Genomic DNA, 17,934 nt, shown 5'->3' on the forward strand with positions numbered 1-17,934 from the left:
GTCACAGGTGTCAAATGTGTTGAAATGCTTAAGCTATTTCTTTTGAATAAAAGGAAGGCCAAGGGTCTTGATATTGGGCCTGTAGCTTGTTTTTTTTCAACAAGCAATACATCCAGAGTAATGGCAATTGTGCAGTGCATGTATAAAGAATGTGATTTCAAGGTTGCAGAAAATGTCTTGATGAATCAACAACGTCTTCTATGTAAGCTGAAGAGTAATTGAGCTATTTATTTTAAGCCTGTTTCGTTTCTTTCATATATAGATCTTTATAGTCAGATGACTGTTAAAGCCCATGGCCATCTTGTTCAATATCTTGACATGAACCTCCCTATACCTGGAAATGAACCTCCCTATAGAACATGAGCCAGTGATCTGGTCACATTCTCCATATTTGGAAATGAACCTCCCTATAGAACATGAGCCAGTGATCTGGTCACATTCTCCATATTTGGAAATGAACCTCCCTATAGAACATGAGCATGTAATCTGGTCAAATTCTCCATATTTGGAAATGAACCTCCCTAAAGAACATGAGCCAGTAATCAGTATAGAGGTAGGATTTTCTTGAGATCTGGTGTAGTTTGCTGGTACATTTATATATTGTATACTGGGAAAATATCTGAGAGTCAGGTATAATTTGTTGGTATGTTTATACGTATGGGACTTCCCACTGGTATATCATATACAGGTTTTCTGGATTCCGGTGTATATATATATTGTATACAGGTAAGATTTCCTGGATTCTGGTATATATACTGGACAAAATAAGTTAAGGATCATAAATTGTGACCATAATATCTTTAAAAATTCAAAACATGAGCCAGTGATCTGGTCACATTCTCCATATTTGGAAATAAAGTCATGTCAAAGGTGAAAGCACGTGCATCTGAAGGTCTTGCCGTTCCGCTCTAGTTAACTATGGTGGTGTGAAAAACTGACTGGTCTATTACTACAGAAAGGAATCTTGCAGGTTTTGATTCTGTTACTTCTAAGCATAAAAAAGTTGAACCTTTGGAAACATTTAATCAATTTGTAACGAAAACTTGAAAAACTAATCATGCGAAGACATTTAAATATTTGGAAATGCCCTCTATAGAACATGAGCCAGTGATCTGGTTACATTCTCCAAATTTGGAAATGAACCTCCCATAAAGAACATGAGCCAGTGATTAGTCACAGGCTATGGAATCCTATCAACAGACAAAGTAACTGGTCACATTCTCCATATTTGGAAATGACCTCCCTGAACAATAGACAGTGATCTGGTCACATTCTCCATTTGGAAACAACCTTAAAGAACATCAGTGACTGGTCACATTCTCCATATTTGGAAATGCTCCTCCCTATAGAACATGAGCCAGTGATCTGGTCACATTCTAAGGATTTCATTTGGAAATGAACCTCATGCCTCTAAACATGAGCCAGTGATCTGGTCACATTCTCCATATTTGGAAATGAACCTCCCGATAGAACATGAGCCAGTGATCTGGTCACATTCTCCATATTTGGAAATGAACCTCCCGATAGAACATGAGCCAGTGATCTGGTCACATTCTCCATATTTGGAAATGTTATGTTCACAGATGAACATGAGGTTTTGTGTTGACTTCCATCCATATTTGGAAATGGAACCTCCCGATAGAACATGAGCCAGTGATCTGGTCACATTCTCCATATTTGGAAATGAACCTCCCTAAAGAACATGAGCCAGTGATCTGGTCACATTCTCCATATTTGGATACAGACCTCTACATCATAGACAATGGATCTTTAACAGCTAATCAGATACAGGGAGGATTTTCTGAGACCCTATAGTGTAGCCCATTGCTGAGTTGTTGGCCACATTTATATATTGTGATAATGGGAAAATGCTCGTGTGGTCAAGACTATCTTCAACGTGAAGCAATCGTTCGCATGGACTGGCCAAGTCGTTCTTATCTGAACTTCCCATGGAGCATGCTTGGGACACCTTGCAACGCCGGGTTTCAGCTCGACCTATATATATATTGTATACAGCTTATGATTGCTCTGCAAGAGGAATGGCAGCGTCATATATATATATATTGTATACAGGTAAGATTTTAAGGAGCATGTGCATATATATATATATATAGTTATTGATGTCAGATTTTCTGGTCATACTGCCTATTATATATATATATTGTATGAGATTTTCCTTGTCTGGTCTATATATATATATATATATATATTGTATACAGGTAAGATTTTCAAGGGATGCTGTTCTATATATATATATTGTATACCACAAATGAATTTGTTTTGTGTAATTGGTATATATATATATATATATTGTATAAAATTTAAGATATAATCATATTATTATTTGTATATATATATATTGTATACAGGTAAGATTTCCTTGATTTTGTATATATATATAGTATTGTATACAGGTAAGATTTTCTGGATTCTGGTATATATATATATATTTATATATATATTGTATACAGGTAAGATTTTCTATATATATATATATATATATATATTGTATACAGGTAAGATTTTCTGGATTCTGGTCTATATATATATATATATATATATATTGTACACAGGTAAGATTTTCTGGATTCTGGTGTATATATATATATATATATATTGTATACAGGTAAGATTTCCTTGATTCTGGTATATATATATATATATATTGTATACAGGTAAGATTTCCTTGATTCTGGTATATATATATATATTGTATACAGGTAAGATTTTCTGGATTCTGGTATATATATATATATATATTGTATACAGGTAAGATTTTCTGGATTCTGGTGTGTATATATATACTGAAAGGATAAAGAAACGCAGGGTAATGTTTATTCCGATATTTTGAAAACGCGTTCTCCAAATAAAACTTTGTGGATTGAGTAATTAGGTCATATTACACCTTGTCATGTATCGAAAATTTAGTCACGGTACAGTGCGTAGCTCTGGTAAATGGAGGAAGGAAAAAACCAGAATCTCGTGCACCATGTTGTTCTGGTCTCATGCAGCGTTGGTCAAGTCACTCTTCGTTAGTCTTTATACAGACCAACTGCTTCCCTAAAATTAATTGAGAATTTGATTCGTTTTAAGAATGACACGACTCACAGAAGTTCAGAGGCGTCAGGCCATCCAGATGCTGATGCAAGGACAGCTGCAAAATCAGGTTGATAGGCACTTTGGTGTTAATGTTTCCACCATAGAACGTCTTGTAAGACGTCTTCGGGAAACTGAGCGATTGGCTGATCAACATAGGACAGGACGTCCGCGCGTAACATCATGACGTCAGGATCGCTATATCGTCGTCTCTCATGTGCGTAATCGGCGCCTTACTGCCGTTGAGAGTGCACTTAATGTAAAAACTGTAAGGAATCGATTACGAGAAGTTGGTGTAAGAGCACGTCACCCCTACGTAGGTCCACACCTTACCCCTGCTCAGCGTCGTATGGCCTGGGATGCTGCACATGCATCACGACGGTTTCCACTGAGGCAGTGGAGACAAGTTTTCTTCACGGACGAGTCTCGATTCTGTCTTTATCGATCTGACGGCTGTCAACGTGTCTACCAACGTCGTGGCGAACGTTTTACGGACGCTTGCGTTGTAGAGAGGGATAGGTTTTGGGGGCGGTTCAGTAATGGTGTGGGGAGGAATCTCACACGGGTTAAATTCACAATGGGTTGTTATTGATGGCAATTTAATAGCAGCTAAGTATAGAGATGAGATCCTCCGACCCCATGTTATCCCTTTCTTACAGCAGCATAATAGATAGATTTCCTTGATTCTGGTATATATATATATATATATATATTGTATACATGTAAGATTTCCTTGATTCTGGTATATATATATATATATTGTATACAGGTAAGATTTCCTCGAGGTACTTAGAGTAAATGTCCCTAATGAGTAAGTTACCATGGTTACAGTGTGTGATGCCTCCTTAGTGAGCCACCATCTACTTACTACAAGGCGGTCCTACCTCACCACGACCCTGGCTGTTCACTTGGCGATAGATACAACTAACAGTTTCTGGAAGTCTGGTGGTTGTGTTTATAGTTACAGTGTTACAATAATTTGTGTTGTTTGGCAAAACTGACTTTGATATTGTTTCATTGACACTCATCATGAATATTTTTCAATGTTAGCAAATATTATGCAGCCTTGAACTCACTTTTATTGTTGCAGCTGTTTTAACTGTGTGTGACATTCCACATTAACTACAAGAGAAAACATGATATATATACTATGGTAACATGTTTCTCCGTTAGATTGAATTATAAACCTGTCGTTAATACCACTCCAGCTCCGTCAGTTTATACTCCTCATCCAAAGTTTACGAGTTTAGAACTGTATCATCATCACTTCAAATTCAATCATCAACAGTACCGTCCAGTTTTTATCACTTCCAGAAATGTGTTTCTTAATTAGATATGAACATGTAATTGAAACTACGAAGAACCACATTTGTCAACCTTACAAATTGTTGTAGAAACCATGCACATGCTATTTTCTGAGTTGACATTTTCATAGTAATGAATTAGTTAATTGAGCAGAATATGGTTACAGACTTCCAAATAAAGCTGTTTGTTTGATGCTCAACTGGCTTCAACTGGCCTTAGTGAACTGGTGGGGTACTGCATTGTCGGTCCATCTGTCCATCTCTAGGTCAACTTTTCCTACCATTTTTCTTCTAGTCATGAACAACTGTACAGATTTTTACCAAATTAGGTCAGAAACATTTTAGGGGAATGGTGAGGTTGACTTCCCAGGGGCCTGAGGAGTGGGGCCCGAAAAGGGAAAGTTTGCAATTTTTTTGCAAATTAAAACAAAAATCCTCTATCTTGTTAAGGAATGATTGGATATTGTCATTCTTAGGCGTAGAGAGGAGATTCAGTGTTGTATAAAAGTTTGGGTAGACCACATTGGTTTGGAGGGACAGGCCCTTTGGGTAGACCACATTGGTTTGGAGGGACAGGCCCTATTTAGAGAAAACATGAAAGTCTGTAAAATTCTACTTTTTCTATAGGAATGGGTTTATTCTGTCCCAATTCGGTCTGAAACATCAAAGGGTGCGGGGAAATCAATTTCCTGTTAACAGTGGGTTGCGTCCCCTTGGATGAGGAGAGGCAGGGCCCATCATAGGGAAAATTGAGCAAATTCTTTAAAATACATTTTCTTCTGTAGGAAGAGCATGACTCTGTCCCAATCTGTTCTGAAGCATGAATGGGTTTGTCTTACCCCTGGGGACAGATAGGGCTGTACCAATTTGAAAAACAGTTGTTTGGGAATAATTACTGCTTTTCAAATTTGCAGTCATAATAAAAAAAAAAGAGAAAAAAAAAGAAATCTGGATTTTTGGGGTTGTATTAAAATCTTATAAAACTTGATCCTAATAATTTTAGTCACATCGACACTTCAATTGTAAGGAAAGTAAACACAAGTGAGCATTTTAGGATGCTGCTAAAACACCATGCAAAAGAACATGCTTCGGCAGATAAGATTCTGTCATACAGCACAGAGCCTCTGTGATGATTAGAAATTGTTCATGGCAGGGTAAGACACGTACAAGATTCATTATCAATGATACTATCATGTTGTATGTGAGTGGAAAGTAATTTGGATACCCTTATGTAGACATGGTATTTTAACTTTTTCAGGTCAATCAGTGTGAGACACATTTTAATGATAACTAATTTCTTCTACTGTCTTTCCGCACTATTGATTATGGGCAAATAATCATTATTAACTCACCTGGCCCAAAGAGCCAAGTGAGCTTATGCCATAGCGCGGCGTCCGGCATCTGTCCGTCCGGCATCCATCCGTCCTGCATTCGTCAACTTTTCATTTAAACAACTTCTGAAATACCGAAAGGCGTAGAGTTATCATATCACATATAGTCCTAAGGTTTGCCCTGTGCTCATGCGTGCCATTAAACATCCAATTTTTTACTGGCTGATTTGCTTTGAATAAATTTAGAATTTAAAGTAGGAATTCCTTAATTCAATTTTCTTGTCATTTGTCAATTTGAAGGTTTCTTTAAGTTTTGTTTTGTTTTTTCCATTCACTCAAAATTGAATTAACCTGGTGTAAACTATTTAGGAACACCATGGAAATGCAGTGCAGACAGAATGGTTATCATTTTCAAGTGAAATATTGATCTACTTCTATATATCTGAAAAATGGTGATACTTCTATTTATTTTAAAACCATCATACCTATCTATTTATCTAATTATTACTGCTATTTATTTCAAAGTGGAGGTAGTACTTATAATTATCTAAAAAAAAGTTGGTACATAATTGTGTACTTCAATTTTAAAATGCTTATACGTCTGTTTATCTGTAGAAAAAAAAGTCTGACAAAATGGCTGTCTTTCATGTTTGTAGATTGTGACATTGTAATGATTGTCAGAAGACATTTACAATTCGTTGATTTTGAATATTTATAGATGGTGTGTACAGAACTCCGCCAGCCGCAGACTGTTATCCCAGAATTCCCTCGCAGCCGATCAGCTACAATGATGCAGCCGACTTGATGAGGTATTATCTGCATGTAGCCATAAGTTGATGAATTTTACATTAATCCTAAAACCCTTTGATAGTGACCGACATGTCCAAAGTAAGCAGTTATTTTAGAGTTGAAGAATTCAGTATTAGTAGAGCCATGTTCGTACACCAACTGTTTTCACCAATAAAGACAATTTCCCGGGGGAAAAACAGGTACAGTTCAGACAAATTTTCTGATGTACTTTCAGGCATATCTTTGGTACTGCTTTTGTAACATAGAAAAAGAGGTGAAAATAAGAGGGAATTTATGGTCTCAACAGAGGTACGTTTTAGGCACATTGTGGAATATACATTCTCCATTGAACATACCTAAAGTGTGCTACTTGTGTTCATGTTGAGGAATACCCTAAAAATACCTAAAATGTGCCTCCTTGCTCTCTTGTCAGGGTGTACATAAAAAGTACCTATTATGTACCTCATGTGTCTAAAATGTGCCTCCTTGCCCTCTTGTCGGGGTATACATAAAAAGTACCTATTATGTACCTCATGTGTGTAAAATGTGCCTCCTTGCTCTCTTGTCGGGGTATACATAAAAAGTACCTATTATGTACCTCATGTGTGTAAAATGTGCCTCCTTGCTCTCTTGTCAGGGTGTACATAAAAAGTACCTATTATGTACCTCATGTGTGTAAAATGTGCCTCCTTGCTCTCTTGTCAGGGTGTACATAAAAAGTACCTATTATGTACCTCATGTGTGTAAAATGTGCCTCCTTGCTCTCTTGTCAGGATGTACATAAAAAGTACCTATTATGTACCTCATGTGTCTAAAATGTGCTTCCTTGCTCTCTTGTCAGGGTGTACATAAAAAGTACCTATTATGTACCTCATGTGTGTAAAATGTGCCTCCTTGCTCTCTTGTCAGGGTGTACATAAAAAGTACCTATTATGTACCACATGTGTCTAAAATGTGCCTCCTTGCTCTCTTGTCAGGGTGTACATAAAAAGTACCTATTATGTACCTCTTGTGTCTAAAATGTGCCTCCTTGCTCTCTTGTCAGGGTGTACATAAAAAGTACCTATTATGTACCTCTTGTGTCTAAAATGTGCCTCCTTGCTCTCTTGTCAGGGTGTACATAAAAAGTACCTATTATGTACCTCATGTGTCTAAAATGTGCCTCCTCATTCCTAAAATGTAGTTCAAATATTAAAAACCAAATCTTAAAGCAAAAATATTTAGTGATATCATGACCACACATTGGGTATTATACCTAAGTAACGTATATACATTGTTATTGTAGATACCTGAAAGCGTTCAATACCCGCCAAAATACACGTCTCAACAGTCACTGATTCCTGTGACTTAAATCACATCCTTCAAACTTAAGGATGATTAGGTCTTATGCTTACAGAGGCAAATTTTCACATGAATATTACAATGTGGAATTGATTAATTAAAATTTCGATGTTCTTTTGTAAATTTTTTCGATCTGACACATATACATGTTTACTTAGCTATACATATACACAGGATATGCCACTGAGTCTGTCATGAACTGTTCACTTTTTCATGTGAAAATGGAATCAAGTTTTTGTTTGTAATGGCATTTCTGTTCCTTTTAAGGTGTAGGCGGCATCAATTATAGGCCAGTAGTTTTCAGCAGTTTATAACGGGAAATACTGAAAAGAGCAATAGCGTTTGTTTATGTTTTGTTAAACATTTGATGTCAGACCTCGTTAAGAACAATAAACAAACAAACAGACACGTTGGTCACCATTTACATCTATGTTTGAGGACAGAATGTTAAAATCTTACAGAAAGGGAAGATCTTGTGACGAAATAGAATGTAGACATGATAACATTTCCACCATGAAAGTGACAAACAAGACCATTCAGCATAACATGCCAAGAATGCACAGATGATGAATTAATTCTAGACAGTGATATTTGATAGACCCGACGCATTCAATAATAGTGATATTACTAGGCTGGCCATATAATTATATTAATATATTACACAGTGTTTCATTACATGACAATGAAATGAAACTCTAAGGAAGAAATGTAATTGAATTAAATTATGTAAAACTTGTTTGGCAGATAAATGTGCTTTTGCCATGACCAATGTAAAATGAACACCTGCCAAAAAAATAAAGTAAAAAGCTCCAGTGACTAGCAGTGTAGGAAATCATGTTCTGACAAAATGTTTTCTTAGAACTAGGTCAAATTGACCTACTTTTGGTACACAACACACTGCCTCACTGAGGTAGATCTAATCTGGTTATAGTGTAAAGTTCTAGTTACAAGTAGATGTGATCCATTTAGACTTTTCCTCTGATGTACAGATTTGTGCAAAAAGTGAGTATAATTTTCCCCCCATGTTATTTCACTTCCGGGTTCATTCTTAATGTTCAAAGGTCAAAATGAAGGTCAGAGTGACCTACTTTTTATACATGACACACTACATCACCTAGGTGAAACCTGCACAGAGTATGAGATTCTAGTGACAAGCAGTATAGGAAGGCACAGCCCAGACAACATGAAGTGCAAAAGGAATGTAGAACACAATACCTTAGCCCCATGCCATCCTGTTTCCCCACGGGTTAACTGGGTTAAACAAAGATTAAGTATCAGTCGTTTAAACTTATATCATATTATTTACCGTGATTATTTAATTGCAATCAGAAAATGCAGTAACATTTATCATTCTATTGGTTTAAAGTACAAATCTATGACTAATATAGGACTGTACAATAATGGAAATGCGAGGACAAAGAGCCTATCAAGTTATGACCTGTGTTGGACATATTATCGTTTAAAAATTCTTCAGAAATGTCATGGAAAATTTCAATACTTTTCCTCATTTTTTAATTTTCAAAAGGAAGTCACTACATTTCTACATCAGAAATTACCTCACTGACTTTTAAGTCTGAACCTAACTGGAATGTCACATTGATAACACATTACTGCAAAATGTTTATTGGCATTAAAACTGTTAACAAATTTTAAAAGATGGCCTCAACTTTCTGATTCTTACCTTCTATCCTACTGCTTCATACTGACTCTTCTCTCAAATCAGATTTTATTTATTATAGTCAAACGAAAATATTGATCACATGAGAAGTAGAATGTAAACATTGACACAGTGATAATGTTGCACATTTTTTCATTTGAGTTTTTCTAAATGTCATAAAGTAATTTCCAGAATGTATGATATTTCATCGATCTTTAACCCAGTGGTTTTGAATTTAATGAATTTCTCATGGATCTACTTTGATTTAATGTATAACATATTATGAATTACAAAGAGATACAAAATGTGACCTTGACTTTGAACCCTTAGACCTTACATTTAATCGGACATTTCTCATATGATTTTCAGCTCCTCTAGGCCGATGGGTGTTTACGGTAGCAAATGAACAATATATAATCTGTTGTTGTTCTGATATCCAATACCAATGCCAGTGGCAATCTTTTGATTTGGAACTTTAAATTGTTTCCAAGAAATGTATATTTAGCACAAATTCTGACTTTTTGTCTGTATTCTATCATCCATATACATCGATCATAATCCTAATCAATACTATCACTTTTTGTCTGTTGTCTGTCCATCATCCGTCACACTGCCCTATTCCTCATTACCCAGTACTGCAATCAGCTTTGGTTTGTTGTCTGTCCATCATCCGTTTACATTAATCATAATCCTTATTAATGCAATCTATCTTTAGGTTGCAAGAGACAAAGTCTCAAGTGACCTTTTGCTATCGTCTTTTGTCTGGCGTCATCCGGCATCTGTCATGCATCATAAACAATTTTCATTTTCAACTTCTTTTGGATAACCAAAAGGCCCAAGGTGTTGGTATTGAGCCAGTAGTATGCTGGGATGAAGTGCTACCAAGTTTGTTCAGTTGAATTACCTTGACCTATTTTGAAGGTCACAGGGGTCAAATATGTGAAAATGTTTTAACTACTTCTTCGCAATAACTCAATGACCAAGGGTCATGATATTAGGCTAGTAGCATGCTGGGATAAAGGGCTAATATGTTTGTTCAAATGAATGACCTTGACCTTCATTTATTGGGTTACAGGGGTCAAATTTGCTAAACTAAAATGACAGACAATGTTATCAGTACAGTTGAATCGATAATTAAGCCTTCAAACTTAGAAACAATAAAAACTTTGTATAAATTAGTTCTGTTCTGTCTGCCCTAATGTTTTGACTGATGAACAGGTTCTAAAACTGTCCAAAGACCTGAAGACCTCAGGTCACTGTTAAGGCCTGTGAGCCTCTCATTATCTGTCGGAGCATTCTTATTGATATATGAATAAGATTAAGGAATTTCGATTTGCACAATCATGTTTTAACATAACATGTTCCGTGCAAAAATCACAAAAATTAGATTATGACTGGAAAATCTATAATTTCCGTATCTTATTGCTTCAATTATTCAACAGACAAAACAGAATTGCATGTGTACTAGTGTTATCTTTGAGGGGTGTAGTGATAGATTAGATTTATTTCCTAACCACAATAATGTTTTCAATATCTAGTTCATTTAAAGGAATGATTTCACATGAGCTCACAAGCAAGGTGGCTTTTGTGAATAGATGTAAGGTATTATGGGCAAACAATGTTTCTTTTTGTTTATACACACATTGAAGTGGTTAGACCATCATATGGAAAAAGCATTGGAAGCCATTTTGACGGAATGATAAATTATTTGCTGTACATGTAAAAACAGAACAGGTGTTAAACCTTGTAATGATCAACCCTTATACCTTGCTTTTTCAATATAATTTTTACCTGCCAAGCTCTGTCATTTATATCAGCTATGAATACTATAACTAGACAGTTGAGTGCTTCAATAACACATCATGGTGTGACATAAAATGCTTAACTGTGACTTAAACCCATGATTCTATTCTATTATTTAGTGATGCCCAGGGGACAAACACATAACCTGACGTCAAGGGATGGCCTTAGTATCAGACAATGGAATGATTTGTATTAACACTAAAGAGTGATACCATATGTTTTAATACACATGGGCTTATTAAGAAACATAGCCTTATTCCAAGATAATTATGGATCATTACATATATGTCTTGTACTAATAAAACCTAGAGGTATATAAATTTAGAAAACATAAAATTTTAGATAATTAGTGGAAATATGTATAACTTTGATCTTATTTTTACAGGAATATGGGAGGCCCTACGGCTCCTAATAAGTGGTTTGGTGGACTAAACATAACCTACAAACTGGGACCAGGTTACCTGGACGACAGGTAAGTAAAACATCACCTACAGACTGGGACCAGGTTACCTGGACGACAGGTAAGTAAAACATCACCTACAGACTGGGACCAGGTTACCTGGACGACAGGTAAGTAAAACATCTCCTACAGACTGGGACCAGGTTACCTGGATGACAGGTAAGTAAAACATTACCTACAGACTGGGACCAGGTTACCTGGATGACAGGTAAGTAAAACATCTGCAGACTGGGACCAGGTTACCTGGACGACAGGTAAGTAAAACATCTGCAGACTGGGACCAGGTTACCTGGATGACAGGTAAGTAAAACATCACCTACAGACTAGGACCAGGTTACCTGGATGACAGGTAAGTAAAACATCTGCAGACTAGGACCAGGTTACCTGGATGACAGGTAAGTAAAACATTACCTACTGATGGTTGGAATGTCTATAATGATCAGAATAATTAAACATTTATAAATAATATCAGAATTTTCAAACATCTATAATTATCACTGTTTGTGTATCTGTAGTTATCAGAATTTTCAAACATCTATGATTAATACCTGTTTGTGTTTATTTCAGAACTGTTGAGTTAACAGTAAATAACAAAAATGACAAGCGTAATATTTCCAACCTGATAGCAGTGATAGAAGGAAAATATGAAAAAGGTGAGGTCTGCTAATGACTCTTAATACTGTAAAAATACTCACTGGTGTCCATATTGATTTTTTATTCATTTCCATCCAGAGGAATTTATTTCAAACAAAGCCAGAGGAATTTGGTTAACTAGATGAAAGAAAAGAACACTCATCTAAAAGATGCAACAAAGATCATACAAAGGGGTGATAAGATACCACAGTATTCTCTCTGTCTGTCTCTTGCCCAAAGGTCACCTCCCTACAAAGGTCACCTCCCTACAAAGGTCACCTTGTCACCTCCCTACAAAGGTCCATTATGAATGTACTTTGAACATCAAGGTCAAGGCCATGCAAGGTCACCTTTTCTATATGGAGAAAATCATCAACTGATTCAATTAAAACACTGTGCAACTTCATTCTTTCATGGAACTCGGTCAAAATTTACGCAGTGGTTAAGTATGAGTATGCTTTGGACATTGTTCTGTTTCAGGGGTCAAAGGTCAAATCCATGATCACCTTTGTTAGTTATAGAAAATTATCATCTGATCCAACACTGAAACAAATTTTGTTTGGTGGCAGGGGCATTTATGTCTCACAGACACTTCCTGGTTTTCTGTGTTTTTAAAGGTTTCGTGTCTGTCCTGTGTCTGTCTCCTGCATCTTCTGTCGTCTATGTTTCCTCCTGTCTGTCCATCCTGTGTCAGGTTGTCTCCCTTTCTATTTGTTCTCCTAATCAAGTTTGACATACTGTGTTGACATAGAGGAATCAGTGTTGGGGACATTTTCCCTTCTGTTTGTCTAGGATTACGATCCCTCAGTGCCAGGGGAGTAATGGGACGCCTTCATTGATCCTGGCAACATCCTGATTGACTTTGAGAGTGTATAAGAAATCAGGTCATTTAATGCTATAAATTCACACCACAGCTGTTTGATCTGATGTCTAGACAGTCCAGGACATTAAGTAGTTAATTTAAGAAGTTAACATTTTCAAGTTGTATAGATTGAATTAACCCCGAAATAGAAACTTTCCTCAACCTTTAAAAGATTCATATATGGTCATTATTTCCTGGTTTTGCTGGAAACTAATGACCTTAAAGTGTCACTGTGGGTATTTAATGATTTTGTAGAATGATTTGCCTCGCTGATTAAAACTTGGCCTCACATTCTCAGACTTTCACCCTTTCTATTACTGGTTTTTCCTGGGGATCCTTCTTTCAGGTGTAGACATTACTTTCCAGAAAGATATAATTGACTTTGTGAATAAATAGTTCTGGATATTTTGGTATCAAATTGTTATATATATCATTGGTACAGTACATTTTAGTGGTGTGGATATTTTTCACAGACACTTAAAGTATACACACCAAACTGACAACTCCCACTTTATGTACATTTATGTTTCAGATAAATATGTTATTGTGGGGGCACACATAGATTCCTGGACTAAAGGAGCCGTAGACGCAGGGTCAGGCTACGCTGTTATCTGGGAACTGGCTCGTGCATTTACATCCAAAGTGGAAAAAGGTAAGCAACAGCACATAAGACTGACTAAAGCAGGGTGTGTACAGATATAAATATATCAGGGATTTTACCAATATCAACATAACTGGGTTTGAATAGGTCAGAATAAATATGTCAGGGTTTGTATGGACATAGATATGTCAGGGTTTGTATGGACAAAGATATGTCAGGGTTTGTATGGACATAGATATGTCAGGGTTTGTATGGACATAGATATGTCAGGGTTTGTATGGACAAAGATATGTCAGGGTTTGTATGGACATGGATATGTCAGGGTTTGTATCGATGTAGGAGTTTGTGTAGCATCCACCATCCAGCGTCATCTTTTCCACTTAAACAACTTTGTTTCAATAACAGACAGATGAAATGTCATGGTATTTGACTGGTGGGTTGCTGGTATGAAGCCTGACAAAGTTTGCCAAAAGAAATTACCTTGACCCTTATTCAAGGTCACATTGGTCAAATTTGTTAAAATCTTTAAACAACATCTTCTGACTAACCAAAAGAAGCATGGTATTAGGTTGATAGGTTGCTAGAATGAATCCCAACAGAGTTAAAGTGACCTTGATGCTTATTCGAGGTCACTGGAGTTAACTTTGTTAAAACTTTTTAACAATTTCTTTTGACTTATCAAAAGGGCAGAACCATGGTATTTATCTTTAAGGTTCATAAGATGAAGCCTCACAAAGTTAGTAAAAAAAATGACCTTGGACCATATTCAAAGCCAAAAGGATCAAATTTGGTAAAACATTTAAACCGTGTTTTTCAAAAACTGCAGAAGCATGGTATTTGCTTGATGGATTTCAAGGATAAATCCCAACAATGTTTCCAAAACAGAATGATCTTGACCCTTTTTCAAGGTAACAGGGGTAAAATTTGTTAAAACTTTAAAAAACAATTTCCTTTGACTTATCAAAAGGCACAGAAGCATATTATTTGGCTTAAAGGTTCTAAGGATGAAGGCTAATGGAGTTTGCGAAAAAAAAAAAAAAAAAAAGAATGAACTTAAACCATATTCAAAGTCACAAGGGTCCAATTGTCGAAACTTGTGAGAGAATTTTTCTGGCTAATCAAAAGTCTGAGAAGCTGGATATTTGGTTGAAAACTGTTTGTAAGTCAAAGCTGACAAATTACAAGAAAAAAAGAAATGACATTTGCCTATAATCCAGGTGATAACTGTCACCATTTAGACTCGAGTATAAGTAGCTGTTTTTTGCATAAATTCCCACTTTCCATGCCAACGGTGAACATATTATATATATTTATGATGAACAGTGGTTCTATTACTGTATAGCATTGAATACCAGGTGAGCGATGCAGGCCCATTGGGCCTGATCTTGTTACTTACATTCAGACAATGCTAATGTCAGGTTCATCTTAGGGAATTATGGTGTCACCCATGTCTCTCTGCTCCGTCCCTGTCCTAATCATTTTGAAATCTAGAGAATATCACAACATGTTTGGTTAACCTAATAGTATCATAACATTTAGTTAAACCCTTTTTTTACATTGGTTTTGGTAGGTTGGCGTCCACGGAGATCCATTCTTTTTGCATTGTGGGATGCTACAAAATACGGTCATATTGGTTCATTTGAATGGGTACAGGTATGTATAGAGTCAGCACAGGAACACATCCCTGTGGAGCAAAATTGTCACAGTGTCCAGATCTATCTCGTTGTTGGTGTAGATTTCAATCCAAGTCAGAATATCTAGTTAGAGAAATTCTTCAAGAACCAACATCCAGTTCAGTTAATATGCATGTCTAGGTTCCACAACTACATTCAGAGGGATCCTCCATAGTAAACAGAGCTATCTTAAGAAATAATAAACAAAAAAAAAAAATAAATAAATAAATAAAAAGGGGAAGCAACTCTTGTATTCTACATTCATTTATGTCTGGTTGCCACCATCAGGGCACAGCCTACATATTATGGTTGGATTTCATGAACATTTAATAAACATAGTTAGCAGTAGGTAACAGATATTATGAGTATAACATGTAAGAGCTTTGAAAAGGGACACAACTCTTACTGTATTGACTGCCAGTGATGTGATTGAAAGTTTAATAATTTAAGGTGCTGTATGAGTCTAAATAAAATGGATAAAATCTCACTGATGCAAGATAACTTTTAAAATTCACACAAATTGAGTCAAGGTATTGGAGATTACCATAAAAGATGTTATAAAGGAAAATGTATGTAAAACATGTAGATGATATTTGTTATTAATTTTACAGGAGTATGAAAAACAGTTATTGACAGGAGCTGTAGCTTATATAAACCTGGATGCAGTCATTAGAGGTAAGATATATATGTAGGGTAGTGAATATCTACTTTTTATGTTGTATGGGATTTAGATCAAAAGATGTTGTGTTATTTTGCTTTTATCATATTAGGATCCATTATCTGAGGTGAGATTGAACCTCACACACTACTTCAAAATAAGATGATGAGTTTTGATCCCTTATCAGATGGTGGGCTGTTCAAATTGCTGTCATCTGTCCTTAAAACTCAGAGTTTAAATCTTCAATGCATTGCTTAACAGATAACATAAGGAATGGAAATAACCCACCTGTTAGTGATCTTATCACCATTTGCAGGTGAATCACGTATATGTTATGTAAAGATGTTTTGGAAGCTAATGTATAGGAATGCTGTGTCTGATTTCACTGCCAGTTGAGTGTCTAACTGAAATCTGACAATATAATGATGTTTGGTGATCAAAGTCTGGCGACAGTTGTGGGCAGTGTATATGATGAATCATTTATCAAATTAAAGAAAAAATGATTTATCTGTTGATTCAGACCACTCCCAGCAGGAAAGCTTGAACAGCTAAGTGACAATCACAAGTTTGCTGAAGTTGGGTTGGTTCACTTGACCATTTGAGTGGAAATATTTTTATTAGTGTGAGTGTATTGACAAATGAGACGTATACCTGTGGTTCAGGAACTTCAGCTTATATGGAAAGTTTTTGAAATTTGTAAACTTTGATTCAGAATTTCATCAGGCCACTTCATTGGCCCTGTTTATCTTTTATAAACTTGGTTCCTGATAAATTTGAACACCCTGGTGTATGCCTTCATTTTCATCTTTACAGGTAACTATTCTTTTTCTGCTGAAGCAAGTCCACTGTTATATTCTGTCATCAAAACTGCGGCCAGTCAGGTACCCTGTGTCGACCCCGACTACCATGATATGTCTGTTTTACAGATGTGGACCAAGAAGTTCCCAGACCTAACCAACAGTACACAGCCAAGGTAGGGGGAGTCAGGTCCTTCTATTTTATTGTAGTTTGGGGGAGGCAGGTCTTTCTATTTTATTGTAGTTAGGGGGAGGAAGGAGGGTTGTAGTATACCAGCATCAGAACTTTTAACCTTGTTTTTAGGGCCCTGCATCGCGATGCAGGTGCCCTATAGTAATCACCTTGTTATTCATAACATATACCACTCTGGTAAAGAGAACCTATCATTACTGTGATTGGTTGAATGTAGTATGCCAAGAGTTCTTAGTTGAAGGTAGATAATAACCAGTTGGTTATAATTTATAGAAATTTATATTCAGATAAAATTGTCTTGTTTTTGTTCACTTACTGAGCACTATACATACACAATGTAGTGAGTTGTGTTCTGATGTACAGTTGTAATTATACAGGATCAAAAAGACGTTAAACTACAGAAAAATTGTCCATAGTCAATAAACATATTAAGGGTTAATTCTATTTATAGTGCTGATAAGGAATTGTACATGTCATTATTCTATACCTGTAGGATCTCATTTTTACAGGATCTTTCCCTTGGAAGGTGACAGTGACCATTCTCCATTTTACTATTACCTGGGTGTACCTTCATTTTCACCTGCATACACCTTTAATGTAAAGGTAAATGAAATTTAATCAGTATTACAGTGACTGTACTGCAACTATTTTTTACAAGTGTTCTTAATTAATGCTGATCAGGTCTGGCTAAGTATATTGAGGTCATGCTAACACTCATAAGGCACTAATGATATTG

General features: G+C 36.1%; 1 protein-coding gene across 1 annotated transcript in view; it reads left to right on the forward strand.

Annotated features, from left to right (window-relative positions):
• The window catches only part of LOC132552341 (putative N-acetylated-alpha-linked acidic dipeptidase), a 71,703-nt gene that overhangs the window by 44,545 nt on the left and 9,224 nt on the right, over nucleotides 1-17,934 (forward strand). The window contains exons 8-15 of the mRNA XM_060216500.1: nucleotides 6,450-6,540; nucleotides 11,707-11,793; nucleotides 12,349-12,434; nucleotides 13,809-13,928; nucleotides 15,448-15,530; nucleotides 16,162-16,225; nucleotides 17,022-17,181; nucleotides 17,708-17,801. Of these exons, the coding sequence (XP_060072483.1) occupies nucleotides 6,450-6,540; nucleotides 11,707-11,793; nucleotides 12,349-12,434; nucleotides 13,809-13,928; nucleotides 15,448-15,530; nucleotides 16,162-16,225; nucleotides 17,022-17,181; nucleotides 17,708-17,801 (785 nt within the window). The remainder of the gene's footprint in view (nucleotides 1-6,449; nucleotides 6,541-11,706; nucleotides 11,794-12,348; nucleotides 12,435-13,808; nucleotides 13,929-15,447; nucleotides 15,531-16,161; nucleotides 16,226-17,021; nucleotides 17,182-17,707; nucleotides 17,802-17,934) is intronic.

This window comes from Ylistrum balloti, unplaced genomic scaffold, assembly GCF_031769215.1.
Source record: "Ylistrum balloti isolate Yb309-2 unplaced genomic scaffold, AGI_CSIRO_Ybal_v1 Utg370244, whole genome shotgun sequence".
NCBI classification, from domain to species: Eukaryota; Metazoa; Mollusca; class Bivalvia; order Pectinida; family Pectinidae; genus Ylistrum; species Ylistrum balloti.